The sequence below is a fragment of the Mauremys mutica genome, chromosome 14 (assembly GCF_020497125.1).
Source record: "Mauremys mutica isolate MM-2020 ecotype Southern chromosome 14, ASM2049712v1, whole genome shotgun sequence".
NCBI classification, from domain to species: Eukaryota; Metazoa; Chordata; order Testudines; family Geoemydidae; genus Mauremys; species Mauremys mutica.
This window is the reverse complement of record NC_059085.1, coordinates 6192749-6207449: the sequence shown is the minus strand read 5'-3', so window position 1 is coordinate 6207449 and position 14701 is coordinate 6192749. Positions and strand designations below refer to the sequence as shown.

General features: G+C 46.5%; 1 protein-coding gene and 2 non-coding genes across 5 annotated transcripts in view; all 3 read right to left on the bottom strand.

The window, feature by feature from the left end:
* SF3B3 (splicing factor 3b subunit 3) overlaps nucleotides 1-14701 on the bottom strand; it is a 48658-nt gene that overhangs the window by 32561 nt on the left and 1396 nt on the right. For all 3 annotated transcript variants that reach the window (XM_044987124.1, XM_044987123.1, XM_044987122.1), the window contains exons 2-10: nucleotides 12609-12725; nucleotides 11862-12188; nucleotides 10544-10716; nucleotides 9335-9476; nucleotides 8125-8237; nucleotides 6558-6695; nucleotides 5186-5289; nucleotides 1555-1720; nucleotides 795-890 (exon numbers count right to left, since the gene is read on the bottom strand). In XM_044987124.1, coding sequence (XP_044843059.1) covers nucleotides 795-890; nucleotides 1555-1720; nucleotides 5186-5289; nucleotides 6558-6695; nucleotides 8125-8237; nucleotides 9335-9476; nucleotides 10544-10716; nucleotides 11862-12188; nucleotides 12609-12678 — 1329 coding nt within the window. In that variant the 5' untranslated portion in view covers nucleotides 12679-12725. The remainder of the gene's footprint in view (nucleotides 1-794; nucleotides 891-1554; nucleotides 1721-5185; nucleotides 5290-6557; nucleotides 6696-8124; nucleotides 8238-9334; nucleotides 9477-10543; nucleotides 10717-11861; nucleotides 12189-12608; nucleotides 12726-14701) is intronic.
* LOC123349679 lies at nucleotides 9053-9129 on the bottom strand. The gene has a single exon (XR_006573622.1). It is a non-coding gene; the product is annotated as a small nucleolar RNA SNORD111 (small nucleolar RNA).
* Nucleotides 11395-11474, bottom strand: LOC123349678. Its single transcript, XR_006573621.1, has one exon. It is a non-coding gene; the product is annotated as a small nucleolar RNA SNORD111 (small nucleolar RNA).

Below are 14701 nucleotides of genomic sequence, written 5' to 3'. Positions count from 1 at the left end.
GAGTTAGGGATCAGAGAAGGACCCAAAGAATCTCTGGGGAAGAATATCAATTCCATACATTGTTTGCATGCTAGGGTAGCCGTGTTGGTCCCAAGATACGGGAGACACAAGGTGGGTGAGGTAATTGGACCAACTTCTGTTGGTGAGAGAGACTTTTGAGCTACACAGAGCTCTTCAACTCTGAGAAAGGTGCTCAGAGTGTCCCAGCTACATACAACGTGCCTTACAACACTCTGTAACCCACTAACGCTCCTTTGTCCTATGACTGCAGAGATGTTAATTGCCTACTTCATTTTAAATAGTTGCCTGCAAAAAGCATTAACCCCTTATGCTTAAGGGTCCGTCCCACTTTGTATATAGCGGTGACACTCTGAGCACCTCTCTCAGACCTAAAGAACTCTGCAAAGCTCAAAAGCTTCTCCCTCTCACCAGCAGAAGCTGGTTCCCCACCTAGCTTGTCTCTCTTAATTTTATTTGTTCACATGCCTAAAATGATCACAGTCAGGGATTACAGGGTAGTAGGTCAATGGCAAACCTATGGTTATCACTCCTGAACACTCCAGCACCATAACCCTTATGACTGGACAACAGGGACTGATTGTATAGTCAGAAGAAGAAATTACATTTACACAGGGATTTTGGCAGAAAAGGGCAAAAGAACAAAGCCCTTCAAGAGTTGCACCAAGGACAGATTGTTTAACTACAGCACCATCGTGAGCACCCCGCTATAAGTTCAAGAAGGGCAACCCCACATTCCTGTTGTGGATTTCTGAAGCTGCCTCTGGGGCTCTTACCTCAAGTCCGTGCCTTAGGACCCTCAGAGATGACCGAGGCCCCCGTCCACAGGCCACATATAACTGGGGTGTATCTTCATTGGCCAGATCCGCTATCTGCACAGAGGAACAGTGGGTCACACAACATGCACAAGGAGACGAACTAAAACCCCCAAACGTTTGCCCTGTAATCTGCTTTCTGAACAAAGTTTCGGCAGTTTAACGTAACTGACGCTGCCACCGAACATCCTGTCTTCTGCACTGGGGAACCACAAACTTTAGGACAAGTCTGCTGCAGAATACACAAGGCTTTGTCTAACAGTCATGCTAGAGGGCGAGCACTGGGCTGGTGCATTGCACCCCCCTTCCAAACACCAGGTATTTATGTACTGCTGATGAATGGTAATAACCCTTTCAGCAAACAGCTGTATCCTGAGATTTAGCTTTACACCTTGTCAGTCCTTTCCCAGGGTTCAGGATTTAGCGAACCCACCTTTCTGTCAGTGCTTGCAGTACTGTCACACGGCGGCAAAACCAAGGCAAATAACCAGAGCAAGACTGAAATGAGATCATTACTTGTGCTTTTCTTTCTCCATTTTAAACGGATTCCCTGAAAAGAGTTTCCATTTCCGTAAGGCACCTCAAAGACCAATTGACTTAGCAGCACCATGGATGATACACTGACCTGCTTCTGTGGTTACACAACAGTAATGGCCCTGCATCTCCAGAGGGCAGGTTGGGGGGAAAGGGGAGGACCATGTGTTCACAGATGACGACATACCTGACAAAACAAGATAGGAGACAGACTGTCCAGCTCATCCACCAATACCAGGTTCTTGAGTGGTCGTGGCTGGAAAAAGAAAGTGTCTCCTTCCTCCAGGGGCATGGCAGAGGAGAACTCCGGCTCCTCGTCGTCATCTCCCAGATGGGCTATCTGGTACAGGTAACTTCAGACGCAAAGCAAGAAAAACAGCAGAGTCAGAGCAGATGACAGCTACAGTTCAGCCATGCATTCAGTGTGGGTGAAGGGTCAGTGAGAACTAGTACTGTTTCCACAGAACACTTGGCTATTTCAACTCTCACCCGGAGGGACTGTTTTCTTGGGGAGAGGAAGGAAGGGCAAGGAGTTACGGGTTATTTTCAAAGCTCTTGCCCAGTTCTGACTTCCTTCTTTATCATTGCTTTTGGAAGAAGACTCTGGACAGCTCAGTGCTCACCCCACTCCTGGCTCTTAGATTTTCCTGTCTCATGGCAGGAAGAGCTAAACGATGAAATCTTTGAAGACCAAGACCGCTGGCTAACAGCCTCTGAGTCTGCATGTTTTAGGGAGGAATAAATGCTATTTTCTAGGTGTTCAAAAATCACCTGCTACCGTCTTATAAGCTAGAATATTAAAATACGTGAGTTTTACACACATACAAGGAAAACAGATCCATAAAGAAAGATTGAATTGTTTCTTGTGTTCTTTTTGCTCTGTTCATCAGAACTAAGGGCCAGACTTTTGTTAGTTGGCTAGAGCTCCACCTGCTGGCTGGCTCTACAGGAGCTGACCATAAACTTGCAAGACATGTTTGGAAACTCAGATACTAAACTGCAGGCACGCGAACCCCAAATTTGCATATACAACTCTGGTAACTGTGTGCAAACACACAGTATTTTGTGTGTGCAACTTAGGATCACTTGTAAAACTCTGGATCAAGAGAGGTTACAGCAAACGAAATTTGGAAACAAAACCTTTAATCGGCCACACAGAGGAACAAAACCTAAATACTCAAGACGTCAGAGAACATGCCCCTACATGTTATAACATCTGTAAAGGCTGATCAGATCATGAAACAAAATTGCTTGACAGCACTTCTACTACGCAAGAATAACTAGTGTAGTTATTGAAAAAGAAAACCATCCAGTCATGGTAAAAAATCGCATTTGCTTCTGAGAGTGGGCCACAAAGATACTAGAGACTATTTCCAAGCTCACATGGTTTGGTCCTTTGACAGGCGTACACGGGTCTAACAAATAGGCTTGCCAGGTGTCTGGTTTTGGGTGGAAAGCCCGGACGAAACGGGACCCTGGCGGCTCTGGTACGCACCACTGACCGGGCCATTAAAAGTCCGGTTGGCGGCGCTGGCAGACTCCAACCTGGCTCAGTGTGGCTGTCGGAAGTGGTGACTCGTCCCTCTGGCTCTGAGTCAGAGGGACGGCCAGGGGGCTCTGCGTGCTGGCCTCGCCCTGAGTGCTGGTTCTGCAGCTCCCACTGGATGGGAACCACGGTCAATGGGAGCTGCAGGGGCAGTGCGTGCACTGCGCAAGCCGCCTGGCCTCCCCCATGCCTAGGAGCCGAGGGAGATGTTGCTGCTTCCAGGGAGCCCCCCAAGGTAAGCACCGCCTGGAGCCCGCTGCCCGCACCCCAACCTGCATCCCAGCCCCCGCCCCACCCCAGATCCTGCACCCCAACCCCCTGCCCTCTCCTGCACCAAAACTCCCTCCCGGAGCCCACACACCACACCCCAACTCCCTGCCCCAGCCCAGAGCCCTCTCCCACACCCTTAACCCATCACTACTAGCCCCACCTTGGAACCCACACCCCCAGCCCAAGCCCACACTCCCTCCCACACCTGAACCCCCTGCCTCAGCCTGGAGCCCCCTCCCACACGCCGAACTCCTCGGCTCCACCCACCAGCTCAAAGCCTCCTCCTACATTCCAAACCCCTCATCCCCAGGCCCACCCCAGAGACCATACCCCAACTCTCTGCCCCAGCCCGGTGAAAATGAGCAAGTGAGTGAGGGTGGGGGAGAGTGAGTGACAGAGGGAGGGGGGATGCAGTGAGCGGGGACTGGGCCTCGGAGAAGGGGCAGGAAAAGGGTATTCAGTTTTGTGCGATTAGAAAGTTGACAAACCTAAACACAGATGAAAGAGAGTTAAGGTAAAAATTCACGACCATGGGCAATGACAAAAATAGTTAATTGAGGGACATGTGTCTGATGGTAGCATCCATTAGCAGCAAAAGCTAAACTGATCAGATACCTGCTTAAACAAGCTTCCAATTCCCTTCATTGTCTGCCCAGGCATTTGATCTTGGCAATGCATGTGGAACAGCTTCTCACTTCCTATGCACCAACATCCATCCTTCAAAACCCCCCTCTTGGTCAAGGAACCCATGGCGCAGAGTGCTCTACGGACAGTCCCTGCCTGTGATCTCTTGGTGCCAACTGGCTGAGGGTATAGAGGGGATGCATAGGGGGTACAGGACCCCCCCGCCCCCCCCAGTCTGGTATCTGCAAATTAATTCACCAAAGGGTAGCACATACGGTGTCTACCAAAAGCCAATCGCTCAGTAGTCATCATCATCATCACTGTGAAATGCCTGCACTCTCTCTGTCTGGCGCTGCGTATTGTATGCCTCACAATGTAAATCTATTTGCATACTGAGCCTCCAGGCTAATCAAGATTGCAAAATCTCAAGAGAGGAAAATCTGCAGGAAAACAAGAACAGTGTGTGTATGGGGGGTGGTCTCTCCTGTCTATGAGTGAAGGCAATGGATTTTAGGGGTCTAACTGGGGGTACTAAGGTATGCCTTGGATCCGTCACCAAGGGCACAAGCTGCCAACGTGCATGTCTTATGAATGGAGGATCACAGCCAACCAGGGCTGTGACGTGCTCTGACAAAGACACGGGGTGAGCTAAACTTTATTAGACAGGAAAGTACCTTATTAAGTAACTCTAGGTTCCAGAATGCAGGTTGATTTTATTTGATGTGTAACCAATTGTTTCCAATACTTCTACCCCCTTAACCTCTGTTCTTTCTTAAATAAACAAAATCTATAACAAAATCTAAGTGCTGTGAATTAAGCAGAGCAGTCTAAATGAAGTTGGAGTGTACTGTTCCTTTGGGAACAGTGGATTTGGTAATTGCATGAGTGTCCAGTGGGTGGACACTCTAGGGAGACATGCAGAGGGCTCAGTGGTTGGAGTTTGCCTATTGCTAATCTGCCGGGAGACAGTGGAGTCTGTGTGGGCTGAGAGGAGAGTGATTATGTTGCCTGTGGAAGGTGGAGTCAGGGAGCTGACCCCTGGCAGGCACAGACAAGGCTCCCTGGTGCTAAAGGCAGGTGGTAGAGAGAGGCCTCACAATCCTAGGTATCCCCGGGTAGCACCACACTGCTCCAAATATCTGACAATCTAAGAGCACTTCCACAAAGCCTATCAATACTGAGGAGGTTCTCCAGGATACATGAATGGGCTTAAAAACCGTGGTCAATGCACTTGGACAAGTTAGACCATCAACTTGTTAAGGCAGAGCCCGCCCATCTTTTTACACAGTCTACCAATGGCCACAGCAATCTGTCATGCTAATGAGAGTAACAGTAAAATTCAGCAGGGCACATGAAGGAAATGAAATGATTTACTCACTGGTTTCCAAACTCAGATGCCACAAAGAGGAACCCTGTTTTCAGCACACACATGGCTGCAGCCCCAGGAACAGTATCAAAATACTTCAGTCGGATCTCTGTCACCTGAAAGCACCGGAGAGGAAGGAGTAACGGTGAGTGAGCCAGCTCAGTTCAGACTCTCTGGAGATGGGCCATGTCTGCCCACACACATGAGCGCAGCCCACTTTCCCATTCAGAGATACAGGAACTCAGACACTTGGGATTGCCGTTTATTACAAGACTGCCTTGGAGTTACCTTCCGGGGAAGGAAATGAGCAGTGACTGAGCACTGCCAAGAGCGCTCCCTTATCGATAGCTTGGGGCAGCTGCCTTCCCTCCCCACGTTCAGACTGGATGGCATTCTGAGTGTAAACACAACCCCGGCTTTCTGCTTTACTCTTGAGACTATTTGCATGGGAATCTGAGTTCAAGGCTTACAAGAGAGACATGAAAATGTTCAGCAGTCCTACCGAGAAAGAGACAACCCCCACCTGGCATCCACATCATTCACTCAGAGGATTGGGGAGATGTCTCTTAGAATGGCCACTTACAGTTTGGACAGACCTGAAGTTGCCATGATGGTTCCTATGAAAGGCCTGAGGCCAGTCTTGAACTGCTGAACCAACACAGTCTTCTATCATGACACTTTCTGGGAAGGGTTTGTCATGTTAAAGGCAATGGGGGTTAGTGGCATTTCAGATGTTTTCTTCCCCCAGAGACCACAAATGGGATCTCTGCAGCACAGATCTCCAGGGGAGCAGTGACTGGCAGCACAAAGCAATTCCCATTTTTTCCTATTAGTTTCAGAAGGAGAGTGTGTTATCTCAGCTGAAAAAGCTGTGTGACATGGGATGGCCAAACTCTGCCCAACTGGCTGCACCTAGTTTGCATAAAACTGAACAGATTGCAGGCACCCACATATTCAATCCATAGGTGCAGCCAAGTATGGCAGCTCAGATCAAGAAGGATCACTGCACTCTGGAATCTGTTGTCCTAGGGAACTATGGCGTAGAATCTCCTGGGCCACATTTTGGAATAAGCGATTTGGAGCAGGGACCACGGGTAACATTTTAAAAAATGCCCATGTGACCTAGCAACCTAAGTCTTGCCACCTCCTGTCTGTGTGTTGTGCGAGTGGTGACTAGCAAGTTATGGCAGCTGTCATCTAATAGGGTAGATGCAGAGTCATTCGCCTCTATAAACAGCTAGAGACTAACTTAAAAATCATTTGAATTAGGGGAAAGAATGCTTTAAACTAGGTATCATCACAGTGGGAAAATGCAGCATGATGGGAAAGCTTCTCAAGGACATACTTCAAATGGAAAAAGTAGCTTCCCCCTCAAGCTACCTACCATGTCTTCATCAGTCTCTAGGGTGATTTTGAAGATATCTCCCTGCTCCGTCTGGGCCAGGAAGAAGAACATGGATTTGGTCTTGTGTGTAGCAGAGCAGACAAAAATCATACCCCTCTCTGGGTCATCCAAGTCATTCTGTCACAGGGAAGATAAATCAGAGGTTATAAATGTTGGAGGTGGAAAGATCACCTTCCAGCACAGCCACTCCCCTGCAAGGCAGGACACACTCCCCTGGGTCAATGGTCCCAGCAAAAGGGAAAGCTTGAGGGACTATAGCATGTGGCAAGGGTTTTGTGCACAGCATTCCCCTTCCCTGTGTTCTCCTGACTCATCCGTAATGCTCTCAGGAAAGCTGATTCTTCCTGACAGACGGTTCTCAGAAGAGCCAAAACTGTGAGGTATTCTCCCTCCTACCCCCTTTTTCCCCCCAGATGGACAATCTCACACATTGCAAAACCAATTGTGGTACACAAGGGTCACTAGCCATATAAAACTGACCTGTGGCATCTGCTCTGTGTGTGGCTTTGGTTGTATTTGCCCAATGCGACCCAGTGTCAGCTAGCTACAGCCTACTTTGTTTAAAACAGTGGTTCAAACTTTTGCCCTGGTGACCCCCTTCACACAGCAAGCCTCTGAGTACAACCCCCCCAATAAATAAAAAATATTTTTGAATATATTTACCACCATTATAAATGATGGAGGCAAAGTGGGGTTTGGGGTGGAGGCTGACAGCTTGCGACCCCTCAGGTAATAACCTCGTGAACCCCCAGTTTGAGAACCTCTGGTTTAAAACAAACAAAAGGAAGTACTTCTTCACACAACGCACAGTTAATCTGTGGATCTTGTGGCCAGGGATACTGTGAAGGCCAAAAGAATAACTGGGTTCAAAAAAAGAATTAGTAAGTTTGTGGAGGATAGGTCCATCAATGGCTATTAGCTGAGGTGGTGAGGGATGGAACCCCATTTTCCGGGTGTCCCAAAACCTCCAACTGCTAGAATCTGGGACTGGATAACAAGGGACGGATCACTTTATAATTGCCCTGTTCTGTTCATTCCCTCTGAAGCACCTGGCACTGGCCATTCAGAAGACAGGATACTGGGCTAGATGGACCATTGGTCTGACTCAGTATGGCTGTTTTATGCACTCCTCTAAAAGGAAACAGCACGAGGTGGAACAGAGCAGTTGTGGAATTCATCTTCATGTACTAGGGTGAATATTTCCAACCATGCCATATAAATCATGGTTCACACTACGAGTGCTGCCATCTCAGAGCCTGGTAAGAGAGAAAGGACTATCTCAAGGGTAAACCTCAGAGACAAGATGAACTCAACCCATCACGTCAGACTACAGGTAAACTCCAAAACCTTCCCTTACAGATGACATGACTGGCTGGTAAGGCAGGCTTTCCCTCCACACCCTAAAGGGTGGCAGCCCGACAGCCTTTCAAGCACTACGCATCGCCTTCCTCAAAAGCCTCCCTGCAAATAAGCTGATACTAAATGTCCATGTGGAACGTTTAAAGAAAAGGCCTCTAAAGCAGGGGATAAGAGATGAAATTCTCACCCTTCTCCTGGGAATGGGACATCTGATATCAGGCTGGTCACCAAAGTTTTTGTAGGTGATATAGTTTTCAGAACAGATCAGCACCCCGCTGGGACCATCAGAGCCACCAGGAACTAAGGGATGAGATGGAAACTTCATTAAGAGAAGAGAAAAAGCCCTCTTGCTCAAAAGAAATCTGGATAATTTTCATTCCATATTCTCAGATGTATCTAAACCTGCTTCAGTTTACGGTGGAGAAGACACCGGGTTGCAAGCACAGGCTTCTGGATCTGCATAAGGCAGAGTTTGGGACGGAGAATGAAACTTTGGGGGTCACAAACAACTGCTTAATATTTCATTTTTACACCTCTCACCCAGTCCCATAAATGAACCCAAATCTTTGAGATGCTCAGGCACCATACTGGCAACGTGCCAGTCACCCCATGTATCTGACATGCATTTATCTGCTATTGCAAATCACAAGAAGCAGGTTCCCACATGGTCGCCCAGTACTTCCCTCTCAGAAACTGAAATTACCAGCAATGAAAACCACAAACTGAGTGTTCCGAGCCCCTGGAGCCCACTAGCCTACAGTATCTGCCGGGCACATATCAGATACAGTGAACTGTAGAGTAGCCCAGTCAGCATTAAGCCTCTGGGACACCCTTTGGGTATCTGTACCATAAATCATACTCTTCAAATGAATCTGGATACTAAAGCTCCAAACTAACTTCTGCAATGAGTAGAGCGGGCCAAAGTCCCACTCCCAAAATCAAAGCTTAAGGTTAGCCCATAACTCCTCTTGAAATCAAGTTGTGACCACATGGAGCTACAACTCCGTTTGTATTTCCATTTGTTTTATGTTGTTAGCTGGCAAACTCGTTCTCCAGGTTCTTTTTTGTTAAACCACACCCTTTTCCAATGGAAGCCTTCAAATACTTCCATCTCAGAGCCCAATCAGAGTGAAATGCTATCTCCAGGATACATCTCAGAGAAGAGACATGAAAAACTCATCACTTCAGGCTGCAAGAAAATCAAACTCTTCAAAATTCTATGTCTCACATGAGAATTTTTAGTTTTCACCTGACTTCCAGGCCCAACTAAGAGCAGAAAAGCAGCTCAGGTTATGACACCCCCCCCCAAATGATTCTCTTTCAAATGTGCAATATGTTCCCCCCCTGCCTTCTTGCTGGGAGAATGGGAAGTGACTTGGCAATGAGGAGGGAAGTACCTGTTATAAGGAAGTTGCCATGCTCCTCCAAAGGTTCACTGTATTTCCTAACTACGTGGTTCAAACCCAGGTCTAACTCATAAAATGTCAGGGTCTGTTGGGTGTTAGCTGCTGCTTCTCCTGTTGGATCGTTGTCAGCTTCCTGGAAAAACAGCACACAAATATTTTGTCTACAGCCAGTAACATTATCTGTACATTTAAAGGGAAAGAAATCTTCTGAAGTCTCTGGAATGGTGTTATACTCATTAACAACCACAACAGCAATTCAGAGACAACACAGGACTTGATCGTGAAAAGTGTTCAGCATCCTCCACTGCCATTGAAATCAATGGAAGGTGCAGCACTTCAAAGGATCAAGACCACAGGCAGCAAATGGGAAGTAACTGGGTAGAATTATTGTCAGAGGCAGACACACAGGCAGCACTGGTTAGTTGCAACACGTAACTGTAAAATCTCGGATGGGTATAGACCAGCTGCCTTTGCAGCTAGATATGCTGAGTAACACCTTACATTGATTTTCAATGTTCCCCTAGCTGCCAGCTATGGTATCACCAGCCCCATGGTGGGATGGAAGACATTCTAGGGCACATTTTAAACCACAATGCATAGATGTTACACTACGACATGCAATTTTATTTTGCATAAAATCATTCATGCACATTCTCTCCCAAAATTCACCACCATTATTGATTTCCTGAACACCAGAAATATGCTCAGTGCTGTAACAACTTAAAGAGAGATGACTCCCAATTCAATGAGTTTACAGACAATGCCTCTGTACCTGGGGCGGTAATTCTGGTGGATCACTAACTGAAAGCTTGACCGGGGAAGTGTATTTGGAGGAGGAATGCGAGTGAAGGGGGTGGGGGTACTGCCGCAGCAGAGGGAGGCAGTTCTAAACGTGAACAGCAGCATTGGAATGAAGTGCAAAGGCCAGAGTGAGACGAATATACAAAAAGAGCATTGAGCAGGGAGGGCTGTAGTTCACAGTTTACAGAAGGACCAAGCAATTCAGAGGATTTCAGCTAAGATTGGAAATGAGATTGACAGTCAACGAGCAGAAACCCGGGGAGGTTGTCCCAGACAGCTAGCGCAAAAGAGAAGGCTTGACATAAGTGGACATGCTAGGTGAGGGGACAGAGAGGAAGGAGACTGAGCTAGCTGAGCAGAGGGAGTAGGGTAAGAGACAAGGACCTCGTCCCTGGTTACCTCATAGTCCATTTCCAGACAAGCAAACATTGGGTTTTCAAACCCCACATCTACTCCCACCACATGGTAGACTAAGGTGTTGGCCTTGTGGGCTTCCAGTGGGGAAGAAATGGTGAGCCGGGCAGCTGCATCTCTGTTCAGGATGTATACCAGCTTCTGTTTCTCAATGGCACCTGCAAGGAACAACAGTGCATAAAATACCTGGATTGGGGACGCAAAGCTGAAGACAACTGCACCGGCACCAGCCTTTGCACAAAAACTGCCAACTGACAGCCTTGCAGGAAAACAGAAACGTAACATCTTGTCCCATAATTTCCCCATCACTCTTAAGTTTATGTCAACTTCCTAACTTCAGTATTTAAAATCTTTAAAAATGAATCAGTGACTCAGGCACAGGTTAACCTTGCAGATGACCTTTTCAAGCTCCACTCACGCAAGCCACAACTCAAGGTATGTTCAGTTCACAGGCAGAAAATCTGCAGCAGCATCTGCCTGAGGAGCCCAACTCCTTGGTGAAACATGCAGCCACAGTAGCTAACAGATGAGGAAAGAGTTGCAGCTATGCAACGAAAGGGAAACAGTCCCATGGAAACCCTCTAAAATTGCACTGTAATTGAAGTATACATTTCTTTGCTGATACACAGCGCACACAGTCATTTACTGAGCAAGTCCTGCTCTCAGCTGTCATCCTGAATAACAGATGAATTGCACAGTGCTACCTTCAGGTTAAAAGGACGCAAGCAGCTTCCGTCCAAGCCAGTCTTGTCATTATTTTCACTATAATAGAGTTGTTAAACTGCCTGGTAATGCAAACCCTGAAAGTTGGAATAATCTAAGAGTTTATACCTGTAGGGCCTGATCAGAAATGCAGAGTTGTCTCCATAGTCAATCTCAGAGAAGAGACATGAATTCATATCATCATTTCAGGCAGAGGATGCTGGCTGCACCATGACTGGGCTGTCTGCATCCCAACATCCCTTTTTCCAATCATCATCCTCAAATGGGTTCTTTGCTTACCACTACCTGAGCAGGTTTCTTTCCAACACTGTTTTGGCCCAATTTTTGGTACTCATTTGTGCAATCATGACAATAGGTAGGAACAATTCCAAACACCTGGACGTTTCATTCCAAAGGCTGGAATTTAATGAAATGCCTGCATGAAAAGCACTTGAGACTACAGCTGAGAAGCAGGCTGCAAAAACTGTCAACCTTGAAGTAAGGAAAAGGCAAAGCAACAATTCCAAGGAGAATCAGTTTCCCCCACTCACTTCTTTAAATGCTACAACTAAGGAGACAGTACAGATCCCCATTGACTTACTGATCATGACAGCACGGCCCTTTGGGTCCACAGCCAAGAACTGGCCAGGAACGATTCTGCGACAGCCACTCTTGCCAAAGGTTTCCTGGTGAATCTTCTCAAACATGTTCTTGGAAGGCTGGTACTCCAGGATAACAATGCGACCCGAATCACTACCCACCACGATATAGTCTTTAGTTCCACCTGTCAGTCTGAAGGCCATGAGGGAGCGAATGACTCCAAACACTTCCACTGTCAGCAAGGTGTGTACTTTCCCAGTGTTGGGATCAGGGCGGAGCAACTCCAGGATCTTCCCCCGGGAAACAACAATTTCCTGTTGTTTGGTTCCTAAGAAGCCAAAGCCATGAGAAACTTATCACCAACTATAAGTCAGGAGATGTAAAAACCAGGAAATTCAAAGTGCCTTTCAAACAATAATCACCAAAGCAAGTCTCACAACCTCCAGAGTATTCAAGTATCCAGTTTACAGATCAGCAAACTGAGGCACAGAGAAGTTAAATGATTTAACTAAGGCCCCACAAACTCAGTGAGAAAATCAGGATCTGAACTTATAAGTTCCTGGATCCAAGTTCTTTCTCAAGACCAGATCTTTCCCTCAAATTGCAGCCTCTTAGTCAACCCAGGTAGCAGCACTAATAGGAGCCGAACCTCGATGAAAAACTAATGCTGTAGCTAAGTAGCTTATAACGGAAAAGATCTTGCTTTGCTTCAGCCTGAAAGTCTCCTAGTCAGGAGAGCAGAGATTACCTGAGAAATTGCCATGGATGGCATAGCTGATGCCAGTGGCTCGCTGCAACGTTAAATTGTAAAGGAACATGGTGGCGACAGATCCACTTCACTCATGCGTCTCACTTATTGAGTCGGCTGTGAACAAAACAGCAACAAAAATTAAGATTATGCCTTATGCAAAACAGGATCTACATTTAAAACATACATTGTGTCAGCCCAAAGGAACAGCATTAACAGCCTGTGCTTCTGTGCCCCAGACACAATTTTGAGATTGCACGTATCATCTTATTCTAACTGGCCAACAGTCAAGGACCTTACAAACACTGATTAATCAGGACTCCCCCCAGCCTTCTCTGTACTCATGAGATCATCCCTATTTTAACAATAGGAAAACTTGCTCAAAGCCACAGACTTCAAGTCAGAGCCAAGATTAGAATTTGGGTGTTTCAGGTTCTCCATTCTATGGCTCAGTCCACTAGATCAAGTCAGCTATTCACTGAAAGCCCTATCTTCCTATTCTAGTTATTTAGGGGTTTCATTTTAAAAGACATTTAGTTCCTTTTTAAAGAAAGATAGCAGGTCAGCTTTTTTTTTTTCTTTTGGTCCTTTAGGCTGACTCTGACATTTCCATCCATGTCACACTCACTTAGAAGGAACGAAGGATAAACCTGGTAATTTGGTGTAGAAAATATTAGCCTACAGTGATTTTTTTAATGCAATTTACAATCTAAGTTTAGGGCAGACTCGGAGCTGCATAAAAACTGACATACTAGCTTTGTTTGGTTCTACAGACATCTGATTTGAGTGACAAGCAGAAATTGCACAGGCACTTGGCTACGCTCTTGCAAGAAGGACAAGCTGTCAAAACTGACTTCAGTCCTTGTTCCCTGTGTATTTTTACTTCATTCCTGCTTCTGGGGATTTAATAATGCCACCTCATCAGCAGCAATCCAAGCACTTCACAGAAGAAGCAAGTGTTATTCCCATGTTACACATGGAGAAACTAAGGCATGGAGAGGTGAAGTGACTTGTCCAAGATCACCTCTACAAGTGACAGAGATAGGGAAAGAACCCAGGTCTCCTGACTTTCAGTTCAGTGCTCCATTTTCTAGGGTTTATAGGTAATGGACGAGAATATTGCAGTCTTGTTTGGAAGTGCTGACAGAAAGGAAAGACTAAATCCGGGCTTCATTTGAAACAAATTAAAAATAGGTTAGGTTTAATGTTAGGCTCATGAACCTCAATGGCATCATTTTAAATGAGACACTGGTTACAGATCACAGCCATCAGTGGCCAGCTGGCAATACAACACAAACTGCTAGCACAGACGAGCAAAAATGCTATTTTCATCAGTGGAGTTCATCCTTTGCTTGAAACTGGGGTAAGCTGTACCAGTGAAAATTGTGGCTCAAGGCAGTTTATCTTGTCTGCTCTGTACAGTAGAAACCTAGCCTGGAATTCTTATTTCTACAGGGAGATAAGGGAAAGGGGGCAGCAGCTTCCACCTAAATTAAAGGGACAACATAAAGATTGTGGATGGCTCTGTGGATATGGGGAAAGTGGTGGATGAGATATATCTTGACTTGAACAAAGCTTTTGATATGGTCTCTCTCAGTATTCTTGCCAGCAAGTTAAAGTATGGATTGGCTGAATGGACTATAAGGTGAATAGAAAGTATCAGAGGGGGAGCCGTGTTAGTCTGGATTTGTAAAAGCAGCAGAGTGTCTTGTGGCACCTTATAGACTAACAGACGTTTTGGAGCACGAGCTTTCGTGGGTGAATACCCACTTTGTCGGATGCATCCGACAAAGTGAGTATTCACCCACGAAAGCTCATGCTCCAAAACGTCTGTTAGTCTATAAGGTGCCACAAGACTCTTTGCTGCTTTTACGTGAATAGAAAGCTGGCTAGATTGTCAGGCTCAATGGGCAGTGATCAACGGCTCGCTGTCTAGTTGGCAGTCGGTATCAAGCAGAGTGCCCCAGGGGTCGGTCCTGGGGCCGGTTTTGTTCAACATCTTTATCAATGATCTGGATGGGATTAATTGCACCCTCAGCAAGTCCGCAGACAACACTAAACTGGGGGGAGAAGTATATATGCTGGAGGGTAGG